This window comes from Triticum dicoccoides, chromosome 1B, assembly GCF_002162155.2.
Source record: "Triticum dicoccoides isolate Atlit2015 ecotype Zavitan chromosome 1B, WEW_v2.0, whole genome shotgun sequence".
NCBI lineage: Eukaryota > Viridiplantae > Streptophyta > Magnoliopsida > Poales > Poaceae > Triticum > Triticum dicoccoides.
In genome coordinates, this window is record NC_041381.1 from 587,967,129 (window position 1) to 587,979,110 (window position 11,982).

The following is an 11,982-nucleotide window of genomic DNA, read 5'->3' on the forward strand; positions in this document are numbered from 1 at the left end:
GCCCAACAGCTGAGCCGGACATTTGTCCTCGCGGCCACGCAGACGAGCGCTGTTCGTTCGTGCCACCTGCTTCGCTCCGCCCGGACCCTACGCAGTACCCACTTGTGCGCCCCCGGCGATCTACTAATCATCCAAGGCCTGGCCGCCCCCGTGCTGTGCGCTATCCAAACTAGAGCCAACTCTCACGGGCGTACGTGCCATCCGTTTTTACCGGCGTCTGGGCGCGATCGCGACTGCGGTGCGCTGCTGCCTACTCACCCAAGTCAATGGTCCACACTAGCTACGTCAGGCGGCCACGGTCAGCAATTTTGTGACCATTCCACAAGAAGATACTCCCTTCGTTTGAAATTACTCGTCCAAAAAATTGAATGTATCTAGATTTATTTTAATTGTAGATACATCCATTTTTGTGACAAGTAATTCCGAACGGAGGGAGTACTTCTCACGAGCGAAGAATAGTGCACGACTCTCAGGACCTTCTGCCACGCCGTTCCAGTTCCACCATGTCTATCTTGAACAATCATTCAGTACTACACATCATATCATCCATCAACCGTGGTAAAACTGTTCATCGATCACCACCCGCAACATGGTATAACACACGAGCTCGGGTTTACGCGCATCCACCGGTATGTCTAACCGCTTCTGCCAAGGTTGAAGATGTGACGATATTCATCTTTCTCAGCATCCACGGCTTCAACAAAGCAGCCGCCTTATTCCCAAATTGACTCGCCGCTAGTTATGAGTTACGACCTGCGCAGCAAAAGTTTAAGGTTACAATGGAGTTGAGGAGAGTAAAATTCCGACGGCGGAAATAAGCAACGCTTCTGGGATCCGAATGAGCGCATACGGGAGTAAACCTCTAGCTATAAGAAACATGCAACGACCACTACGAGCTGCGTTATCGTCATAGGTAGGATCATAGCTAACAAGACCAACCAACAACATCCTCTCCCACATGTACCTTCAACACAGCAGCAGCCATGTGACGAAGGTTTCCCCGCATCGCCAATTTTACCTAGTAAAGTGTCAGCAAACAATGCATATCACACATGCTCTCGCAACCTAGTGCACTGCTCAAGATGCTATGGGCCAGGGAAAATCCCGGAATTTCAATAATCGATCAAGCTAGCCCAGACAAGCCAAAGGAAAAAACAAGCCCTTCAAAATTTTCCATACAAGTAGGCTAGCAGCCTAGTCCCGAGGTCCTTATCGCTCCCTTCTGTTCGTCCACTCCCTCCCTCTTTCTCCAGCTCTGCTGCTACGCTCCTCCTGTTTTTCGCATATCGTCTCCATCAACACTCAAGATGGACACTGAGCCAATGAGGTGCGCATGCTGCGACTTCAAAGAGGAGTGCACCCAGGAGTACATAAAGAGCGTCAAGGCCAACTTTGGAGGGGAATGGCTCTGCGGCCTATGCTCGGAGGCCGTAGGGGATGAACTCGGTAGAGAGGGAAGAGGCCAGGATGGCGTCAAAGAGGCTATCAAGGCGCATATGGCATTCTGCAGGATGGCTCTGTCAAGCCCAGCTGTACGAGTCGCCGATGGCATGAGGGAGATGCTCAGAAGGAGCTCAAGAGATAAGGGGAGGCCTTCAACATCAGCAAAGTCATGCTCACTCTAACTAGGTGAGAAGCTTTTCGATGTAAGGAACATCCCAATGATGCTCTGGGTCATCTTTGGACATTATAATGATGTGAGTCTGCCAATCTACTGAAGAGTTATATTTGTAGTAATTTAAGTTTGATATTCCTAGGCAACATGTCAATTGTAAATATGATCAATCTTATGGTATGAGGTTTCAATATCATTATGTTTCCGAATGTATGCAAGCTTCGTTCACTGGAGATATATGAAACTGGTTTTCTGCCTTCATGTTATTTTTCATGAGAATATAACTTCATCGACATTTGTTTGTCTTTGATTCTAAAATATGGCTTGGTTATCATTCTCAACTGATGCAGTTGATATATAGTGAAAAACTAACCCTCAATGATAATGTAGAGTGAGTGAACAGTTACTTTGCTAGTTCAACTCTGCAATTTCTGCTCAATGTGTTCCTTTGTTACCATATCGGCCAGAAAATTTGGAATAAAATTTGACCTAGCTGGATCTCACTGTGCTATTCTTCATAAATACCTAGAGCATTCCAGAGAAAACTGTCTACTGCCCACCAAACATGTAAAAACAGATTAAAACATGAATAAAAGGGAAAATATCTTAGGATTCAAGGTTTGGAATACTTAAAGCCAGAATTACCACTAGTGTACCAACATCATAAAGTTCCTCGCGATGAAGATACCACTCACATTATGAAGTCAGTTTGTCCGTTTATTGGGATGTGTTGTTTCAGAATGTTGTTTACTGGGAAAGTCTACTGCATAGGTCAACAGCGTAGTTGCGGCAATAATACTGCTCTACCCCTACTTTAAGGTCGTGAAAGTTGTAAAAAGGATGTGTATCGATTGTGGATGTTTCTCAACCATGGAAACACAATAACACCGAATGAGAGAGGGTAATGCTCGATAGTTGAAGGTGTTCCACAAATAATGCAAAATTAAAGCCAAACTGAAAAGGAGAAAAAACTCAGAACTTGCAACCAGCACAACATTTAGATACGACTCAACAGTCAAAAGCTAACACTACTAAAGCTAACAAAACACACACATTGGAAAAAGGCCTCAAGCAAGATATCTAGTCCTGACCTGCTTATGCTGACATCGATAGCTGTAACTAGAACAATTCGTCTCCTGCGTCCAAAGGTTATTGTTATCATGGTTTGCATAGTAATATAGAAACATATATCAGTATGCCAAACATTGTGAGGACCATGGACTAACACATAATGCTCGACAAACACAAACAAAAGAAACATTCCTGTATTTCAGAACCTTAAGATAGTCATAAAACTTACTCAGCTCATCTAGTGATATGCTAGCAGCACTCTCCCCAGATTTAACCAGTCGAATCTTACCTGTACACAAAACAATTACTCAGAAGATTAGCTTTTGCATGACGGGAATGCATAATGGGTGTGGCTAGGTCTCAGTCGACTAAGATTGAACCAAGTCTCAGTCAAGTGCATAACATGTAAGAAAGAACAAGAAAAAAAACTGTTTTTTTTTTTGCATGGATCTCATGTAAGATCTCACGAATATAGCATCGACGGAGACATAACTAAGTCTCAGTCAACTGAGATTTAGCAAGACTGATATAGTAAACTACTCCCTCCGTCCATAATATAAGAACGTTTTTGCCACGCGCTCTTATATTATGGAACGTGTCAAAAACGCCCTTATATTATGGGACAGAGGGAGTAGTACAGAAGAAAAGTATAATTGAAAAAGGCAGAACGCATGGCTGTGTTCAGTTAGATATACAGAATAAAAAGAATATTAGCAAGCAAAATACAACAGTCACTGAGTTACCTATAAAAACTATTACAGAATTACTCCTTATCAAAAATTACTACAACAAAATTGAATTAGTGTTAAATTGTTAGTCAATGTTGATCAGCATACCATCACCCCGAATACAGATCTCCGGTATATTCCTGACTTGACCATCAATGCCGTCATTGTAGACCCTGGTTTCGATTTCACCCTCGATATATACCGCAGAGCTGAAATAAGGCATGAATGAAGCTAACATGTTCCAAATGAAGATAAAATCCAAGACTTGCTACATCTATATGGGGAGAGAAAAGATGAAATGTTTGTATTTGAATCACATACTTTTTCACCAACTTCTGAACAGCATAAGCACCTAGATGCTCGCTATGAACAGCTATTCGATGCCACTGAGCCGGCTTTGGTGTATCCGCAGACCCAATTACCCTCTGGTCAAACATGCCACCAGTTCCAATAGTAAATATAGTTATCGTCCGCCCATTACGTAAAATTTTCTGCACAGGCGCTTGTCCAACTTTACCACATATTATAGCCTAGCAAGAACAAAACATACCAATAAGTGTCAGTTTATGCTCCTGGAGTCCATGGAACCAAGCAGCAAATCACTGTATCACATAACATATAAATACCCTATGAACGCCACGGAATCCCCAGCCCTTCTTGGGGTCCACGCTTTGGGGTTCTAACTCTCTCCTTGAATCTTTCAAATCGCCATCATCACCCATGTCATCCTTCTCATCAATATCGGAGAAAGAAAATGTAGAACTCCAAGCTCGTGATGTTCTGCATAAATCTACAAAGAGCCAGTAATGAAGTTTTCCCCTTACTCCTCAGTATGACTGTGCTTATCATCAATCATAATGAATAAGAATGGAAAATAACCAACCAACTGGTTTCCTTTGCTTCTCTAAGACTCTCCTCAAGCCCTTCAGCAATCCAGTGCCAACAGAACCCATCGTAATCTACATGCAGAGACAAAAGAACGTTTAAATGATATAGCCACAAACAAAATCACTGGAAAATACCCTTATTTCCCCCTTGAACATAACAAAAAGAAAACCAGAGCAATCGTTCCCCTTCAACACTTTGCTCTAGCAGATCAATTCTCTTGATCTTGAGCCTTTTACGTGTCCAGTGTAGTATTTTTCTAGCAAAATACAATATGACTGAGAATGTGCATTAGGAAAACAGCTGAATATCTGCAAAGCTAACATGAAACAATTGTAACTAAAACATATTTAATGGTCTTGTGAGTAACTAAATGCATACATAAATATAAGAGACAGAGCGAAAACACAAAGTACAATGGCCAAAAGACACATTCTAAACAAGGTTTTGCAATTTTTTCCGAGAGCTTGTTCTTTATCACCTGAAATGGGAACTAACAACGGATGGCATGAGCGACGGGGTCAACATTATGGAACAGTAATAATAGTATATCAGAGCGTTGTTACTTTTTCCAATGTCATGCCACGATGTACGAGCTTGTTTATTATTCAGTAATGTAGACTGGCAATGTCTAAACGAGTCCAAGTTTCCGAAAGCCTAGAGAACTAGTGCGACGGCTTGAATTGTGTCTCTCAGGTACACACTCAGGGACGGTGTCTGACATAAGCCTAAACACAAACACCAAGGAATCTCTGCCATGAGGTCGTCCACTTTCTAGACGAACAACGATGACATAATAAGCTAAGTAGCTAATGCACTGGCAGGTATGAACTCCAATGGCATAATCAATAGGAAATCCAGAATGCACAGCACGGGGCATCATTTGATCTTAATTTTCTCTACTCAATCCAAGGGCCGCCTCCTGCACGGCACGTTCGTCCAAAAGGAGCGGCCTTACGCTGGGATCATGCTACTGCTACTGCCCGATTCCCACAATAGGCTAACCGCGGATCGCAGGGAGGGACGAAGCACGCCGGGGACAGCGGTGACCGTTGAGACATTTCAACAAACAGCTGGCGTACATGGCGCGCTGTTCCCAGGAGGAGAGAGAGGCGGCAGAGAGGAATAGAAGATTTGTTTACCTGGAGGCGGAGGGGGCTGTGGCGTGGGAAGAGCACCGATCGGAGCGGCAGCGGCGGTGGCAACGAAGAAGAAAGCGGCCGGAGCCCAGAGCAGAGCAGAGCCGAGCCGAGCTGAACAGAGCAGGAGAGGAGAGAGCGGCGGGCGGATTAGCGAGGCTCGGGAAGTCGGGAGAGGGTTTCTCTTTCGCGTCCACCGTCTGATTAATAATCCAACAGTGAGGAGAGGCCTCCGAAGCGGACAACCAGGGCGGGAGTGTCTCCTCTGATTAATAAGCAATTTATATGCACAGCCAAATGAGCCAAATGGCTCAATGAATAGTGCGTCGCATCTTTCCCTAAAGAAAGAAAAAAATAATAGTGCGTCGCATCTCACAATCTCTCTCGTTCTCTCAAACTCTGCACAACTGTCTCGACAAATCAGGCATAAGCTCAGGCTAGATTTCATTTCATGTTTTACCCAACGAAATACAAAGGTGAACATGGTTTCACAAGCACCCATGTGAATAGTAAATTCATAAAAAAAAATAGTGATTCTTTAGAAAATTCCGAATTTCCGTGGTATGAAACTTAGTCGACTATTCTACTCACGTCTAAAGTTACGTGATGTATTGACACTATACCTGGCCATACCTAGCCAAGCCCGACCCAAAAAACCCAGGCTCGGGCCCGGCCCGGCCCGGCCATCAGGCCTGTTTTCTAGGCCCGAGCCCGGCCCGAACACGTAAAAGCCCGTCGGGCTTCGGGCCGGCCCGACCTTCAGGAAAACACAAAAATGATGGGCCCAAGCCCGGCCTGGCCCAGCCTTCGGGCTCAAAATCTAGGCCCAAGCCCAACCCGGGGGCAGCGTCGGACCAGGCCGGGCTTCCCATGGCCAGGTATAATTGACACCCATGATATTCTTAGGAAAAAAATACAATCGTGGCCATACTATTCATCAAATAGTATTTTTAATGTAGTTTTGATTTTGCATTTTTGTCTAGATTACAATCGGTTGACTATATATATTAAATTCAGATTTTTTTTATTTTTTCAAGCATTTTTTATTTTTACTATTCATTAGGGGTGCGCGTGAAATCATGTTCACCAAATCCGCGCCCCAAATATCTGGACTATATTGAAGTACAGAAGTTCTCAAAAGGAATACGGATCACACACGTCGAATCCTCGGCATGATTCTTGCAGCTACCCTGGAAATCAAACGATCTTTCATGTGGTTTATCAGTATTTCCATTTCCCTTCTGTGACATGTGTTGTATATGTATCATCTTATACCCATACAGTTACAACAATGCCTCTTAATAAAGAAAAAGCAAGCAAATGCAGCCCAGGCATGATCGGAGGCTTCAGACAGCCAACTCATCGTTCCGCACATTAAAGCCAACAGGTACTCGGTTATACAACAGCAGTCGGATACCCAAATCATCTTCACGGAGCAGCACCGGCGGCGTCCTCCGACGACTTCTTGTACTCGGGCTTGAGCTCGTGCGTGCCCTGGTTCGGCCCTCGCTTGTTGTACATACAGAGGTCGTTCAATATCTCCTTGAGGAATTGCTGCATTGAGCCAAGCACAAACAGGTGTGTAAGTAAGTGGTCACTGAGAAAGCAGACAAATTGCAGATCTGTAGTCAAAACCACTTCATATTGGCAGGACAGATTTTTCTTTCCCTGCTAACGATGCCAGGGATAAGCTTAGGAAGTACCTCTGGCTGGTCAGTCTCTTGCACTAGAGCCTTCAGTGCCCAGTTAGGCTGCTTTTCGAAAAGCTTGAAGATAATGTTTTCCAGTTCCCGACGATCCCTACGTGTCCTTTTGACATCCGATGGTTTGGTTGGCGTCGGCTTCCTCTTCTCCTGCACAGCACAAATTTAAATATGTCATGACAAGTTATAATTGGCAAGTTACACACGATGGGCAACAAAGATGGATGCATGGATCTCAAGTGAAAGAAAAACTTCAAAATTGCAAATCATTTTACAATCAACAGTTATATAGGTAATACGAAAATGGATGTACACTCTACATAACTTGACTTTGTATCTAAATTCGGGAAATAATGCATGACATATTAAAACCACCTCGATGTATTAACAAATGTTGACATATATCACTATGGACAAAAGCACAATGGATAATCCACAAATGGCAGAAGAAGCAACTACCTTGGAACTAGAAGATATCAGACCAACCATGCCAGGCATGGGTCTCATGCTCATTCCATGGTCATTATCAAGTACCTACAAGCAGTGAAGACAATGGTTAATTATAATAGCCTAAAGAAGCGATAAGGTGAAAGGGCCATTGAAGCACTCCACCTGCACTTTTCTAGTTTTAACCATCGACTTTTGTGTTCTTTCACGGCATAACTTCGCGTAGTTTAATAAGTTATCCTTGTGAGGTTCCATGTCGAATTTATGCTCGACTTTTCCTTCACATGAGAGTTTTCCTGCAACAAACAGAGGTTATGTTTCGGTCATAACCAAAACTAATAAGTGCCACTGTGCCACTCCAAGAATCCCAGAAGTCTTAGATAACCAAGAACCGCAGAGCTACTAGTAAGTGCGAATTTTTCAATCTTGTTACAGGCAGTAACCTGCCAGTGGTGACCAGTTACCGGTGGTAGGCCATCTGAAGTTAGCAGGTTAGGGTTTCAATATTACTTAGCAAGCTATATGAATTTAGAAGCAGCTCAGCAAGTTAGACAGCACCACATATGACAGTAGTCTCCCTATTTTTCTGAAATAACTGAAAGGATGTATCAATGTGCACAAATTCTGCAAAATCGCTCAGGGAGCATGGTGAACATTGACATCTCATATGTTTCAAATTTTACATGATGGAATCAAAACAGAACATCACCACAGAGAGAAGATTGCATGGGAAAACAACCCAAAACTACACCATGTTTTGATGGCAATGTTTATTGAGGTTTGGGGAATCAAAGGCACTATGCACTCAGTGATCACACAACAATTATGTAAAACGTCCCCACAGACTAAAGCATCCGATCACCTAACAAAACACTGGACAATACATACACAAGAAAAACTCCTAAGCTACATGAATTCCGTAAGAACCAAAATACATGCTAGACATGAATTATATGTCAAGAAAATACTAATCTTGGAATAAATGCACCTACTACTGCTCTACACTACTAAATTCTACATCCTGAAACTTGTGGTTGTGGGTTTAGAATATTGCTTAGAATATTCAGGCAGATACAATAGGCCAACATAGACAAATTCACAAATATATGAAGAAAAAGGTGGAATGTTCTATGCTCGCACGGCGACTTTTTAGAAGAACAGGGTATCAAAATTATGAAGATGGGACAATCACTATCATTAATATTCTAAGCAAATAGGCCAACATAGACAAATTCGCAAATATATGGCATGTTCTATGCTTGCACAGCGACTTTTTAGAAGAACAGGGTATCAAAATTATGAAGATGGGACAATCACTATCATTAAAATTCAACAGATAGCCCAAGTCGTGCAATCAAAATCAGAAAATCCATACATGCCAAACTAAATCATTCAAGTCAGATAATTGATGTACAAGTAACTGTGTGGATTCATTTCTCATGAGTACGGTGCAAAAGGTTTGGGACTGAAACCATTTGCAGATGTTAACAAACTCATATTGACAACCACAATGTATAGATAAAAACATTTGAAGTGCACGTGTCTAGCTCTCTTGTAGAAAATATGCAGCATGTGCGGAATATTAAAGACATGACACATCACCGAATTATAGTGCAGCATATTTGACTGTTTCCACAAGATTACTATTGCATATAAAATAAATATCTGTGTTAAACCAAAAGTACATAGGCAGAACCAAAGTGCAAATCCAAACCAAGCACATCAGTCAGGACAACAGAATATCCAGGCCAGTAAAATACACAAATAAGAAAAACATTGACACATGCACTACAATAATAACGAGCAGGGAATTTGTTTCATACCCTGATTAGTCTCAGAGAAAACACACATGGGTACAAAATCCTTGAACATGTTCAAGGAGTAACTCTTTGGTAGATTGCAAGTGCTGGCTACACTAGTTTGAGACATCTCCATCTTGAACTGCCATTCCAAATAACAAGTTGTAAGAACGATAAGCACGACAAGCAAGAAATAATGAGTATGATACAGACATAGAATGAGCAACAATTAACAGTTGGGACATAGCAGTATGCCATGCAGTTCTTCAAATGAGCATCTTCAATACACTAAGTTCAATCTGCATAAGATTTTTATGCTCTTCATTCTTGGTGTATGTAGAATACAGCTATTACGTAAATAACTCGTGCAAAAGGTATAGTCTCTTCAACTACCCATTAAATCCTAGCATCAGAGATTATGATTTATCCATCCACTTAATCATCTATTAACAACTATCCTGCAGTTCAACCAGTCTTCACCAAACTTGCTTCTAGTCTACCTTGCGGACTCAAACAAATCCCCAAATTATATATAGAAGGCGGGTTGTTCATGAGCACAATTGTCTCCAACCTTAGTTTATTCTCATCAAGCACCTAATGCGTAGGTACCTAAATGAGTTCGACCATATCGCGTTACGCCGTCAGCTCCCGTACCAACCTATTGGTTCTGCAGTTCAATCGAGGCGACTCTACCCAACAAATCCGCACACCAATCAGAAGCACGGGGGGATAAGGGGAAGAGCGGGGTGCGGGGCGGGCTCCTTGCCTGGAGGGAGGGCTCGGCGGAGCTGAGGGGGTCGAGGGACAGCACGACCTTGGCGACGACCGGGTTAGGGTTAGCATCGCCGGAGGAGGAGGAGGCGCCCTGCCAGGCCTGGGAGACGACGGGGGGGCACTTCATGAGCCACACGGAGCGGTCCGCCCGCGCCGTCTCCAGGTACTTTGCCTCGTCGCCCATCCCTGCGCCGCCGCGGGTGGTCTCGTGGTTTGGGGGTTCGGGGCTCGTTCGGTGGCGGCGCTAGGGCGACCGGGAGGAGCGGCGCGTGATCTGACGCGGCGGAAGACGGGGAGGAGAGACTAGTCTAGAGAGGCACGTGCGGATCGCGTGAGTAATAGCAGAGACATTGTCGTCGATAAATAAAAGCACGTCTTGCTTATTTTTTAAGGGGAGGTCTCCTTTCTATTACTGCACGTGTAATCTTAGGAATTTTCTTTATAATGTTCTAATTATCGGAATTGATTTTTCGATCACAACAACAGTGGCTACGGTAACATGTCATGGCTTAATAACAGTTGGTCTAAACTGAAATTTTATAACAATATAAACTGAAATTTCGGCAAACACCCTTCTCGCTAGCTAGATGTGTCATTGGTGCTCTTATTTATAGATTTATTTCAGGCTTCTGGCGATATTAGTTCAGTGGGAGAAAACGTTCCCGTCGACGGCAAGGCGCCTGTGATGACTTCGTTAAATCTCAAGATGCTATGCCGGCTAAGTCTCTCGAAGATGCCCATAGGGGTAGGGTGCGTGCGTGCGTTCATAGGGATAAGTGTAGGCTCGTGTATGTGAGAGACTTTGATTGTACTCCCTCCATCCGGAAATACTTGTCGAAGGAATGAATGTATCTAGACATATTTTAGTTCTAGATACATTCATTTTTATCCATTTCCGCGACAAGTAATTTCGGACGGAAGGAGTATTGTGTTAAAGAAAAAAGCTAGATGTGTCCACGCCTCTCAACTCGCCATTCTCACATCATGGTTTGTTCCCCCTCCTCTTTATGCCCCTTGCACCGTCTTGAATTTTTAAATATGTTTCTCTATTTATTGTCATTGCCACACAGAGCTCTGACGTCACGTAAAAAAATTGAGTCCGAGATATTTTCTCCACCTCAATATAAGAACATGGCGAATCAAGTTGTGGCTAGATGGTTAAGGGACAGTGATATTCCTAGCCTGCCAGAGTTTAAGTCATAAACTTGACACCTCTGCTCGTATTTTTCTAATTTATTTCAGACTTGTCGGCAATGTGTGTTCAGTGGGAGGAGATGTTTACGTAGACTATCAGACGTCTGTGACGACTTCATCAAACTCAAGATGTATGCCGACTCAGTCTCTCGGAGATGCTCGTAGAAACGAAATGTGTACGTGCATTCATAAAAGTGAGTGTATATTATATATGTATGAGCGTATGCGTCTATAGTGTGTTAAAAAGAAATAAGCACACGCCACAGAGGCAAGCTCGGATCGCTCGTGGCTTGGTGTCTGAACACCACCTTGCCAACCGAGCTAGGTTTGGTCCTGTCCAAGAAGAGCATACCAAATCTGTTGTTTTTATCAACACTGGTTAAATGTTTGAAACAACATTATCATAATCAACTTGACAAAACATAGCAAAAAATAAAGACATACTATCTTGAACTAAAAAGTTATACGTGAGGCAATGCTCAGTTGGTTTCCTATTATCTGTCCTGAAGATTGAAAACATCATTATTCCAACATATCCTTCACTATTTTACAAAATACCCGAAAATCATAGCACAATGACAAATGTAAAAAAGCACTAGGCACCACTACCCTTGACTTGTTTGTCGG

At 43.0% G+C, this 11,982-nt stretch overlaps 2 protein-coding genes across 2 annotated transcripts; both read right to left on the reverse strand.

Moving 5' to 3' along the window:
- Positions 1 to 456: 456 nt before the first annotated feature.
- On the reverse strand, positions 457 to 5,644 carry LOC119348929 (single-stranded DNA-binding protein, mitochondrial-like). Its single transcript, XM_037616932.1, has 8 exons — positions 5,442 to 5,644; positions 4,298 to 4,373; positions 4,041 to 4,204; positions 3,736 to 3,944; positions 3,523 to 3,623; positions 2,916 to 2,975; positions 2,707 to 2,751; positions 457 to 753 (listed from the first exon to the last, which is right to left on the reverse strand). The coding sequence occupies exons 2-7, from the start codon at positions 4,365 to 4,367 to the stop codon at positions 2,735 to 2,737; spliced, it is 621 nt and encodes a 206-aa protein (XP_037472829.1). The 5' UTR covers positions 4,368 to 4,373; positions 5,442 to 5,644; the 3' UTR covers positions 457 to 753; positions 2,707 to 2,734.
- Positions 5,645 to 6,624: 980 nt separating this feature from the next.
- Positions 6,625 to 10,492, reverse strand: LOC119348930 (general transcription factor IIF subunit 2-like). The gene is made up of 6 exons (XM_037616934.1): positions 10,154 to 10,492; positions 9,412 to 9,529; positions 7,754 to 7,884; positions 7,601 to 7,675; positions 7,142 to 7,291; positions 6,625 to 6,992 (listed from the first exon to the last, which is right to left on the reverse strand). The coding sequence occupies exons 1-6, from the start codon at positions 10,343 to 10,345 to the stop codon at positions 6,867 to 6,869; spliced, it is 792 nt and encodes a 263-aa protein (XP_037472831.1). The 5' UTR covers positions 10,346 to 10,492; the 3' UTR covers positions 6,625 to 6,866.
- Positions 10,493 to 11,982: the final 1,490 nt, after the last annotated feature.

What these genes read in the sequence shown, in the direction of transcription:
- LOC119348929 (XM_037616932.1), bottom strand. Translation starts at nt 4,367, where the DNA reads ATGGGTTCTGTTGGCACTGGATTGCTGAAGGGCTTGAGGAGAGTCTTA. An exon ending in GAAGCAAAGGAAACCAGTTG is followed by an intron (nt 4,205 to 4,297) that starts GTTGGTTATTTT and finishes GGCTCTTTGTAG; the next exon opens with ATTTATGCAGAACATCACGA. An exon ending in GATTCCGTGGCGTTCATAGG is followed by an intron (nt 3,945 to 4,040) that starts GTATTTATATGT and finishes TGTTCTTGCTAG; the next exon opens with GCTATAATATGTGGTAAAGT.
- LOC119348930 (XM_037616934.1), bottom strand. Translation starts at nt 10,345, where the DNA reads ATGGGCGACGAGGCAAAGTACCTGGAGACGGCGCGGGCGGACCGCTCC. An exon ending in CCGCCGAGCCCTCCCTCCAG is followed by an intron (nt 9,530 to 10,153) that starts GCAAGGAGCCCG and finishes TTGGAATGGCAG; the next exon opens with TTCAAGATGGAGATGTCTCA. An exon ending in TTAAAACTAGAAAAGTGCAG is followed by an intron (nt 7,676 to 7,753) that starts GTGGAGTGCTTC and finishes CACTGCTTGTAG; the next exon opens with GTACTTGATAATGACCATGG.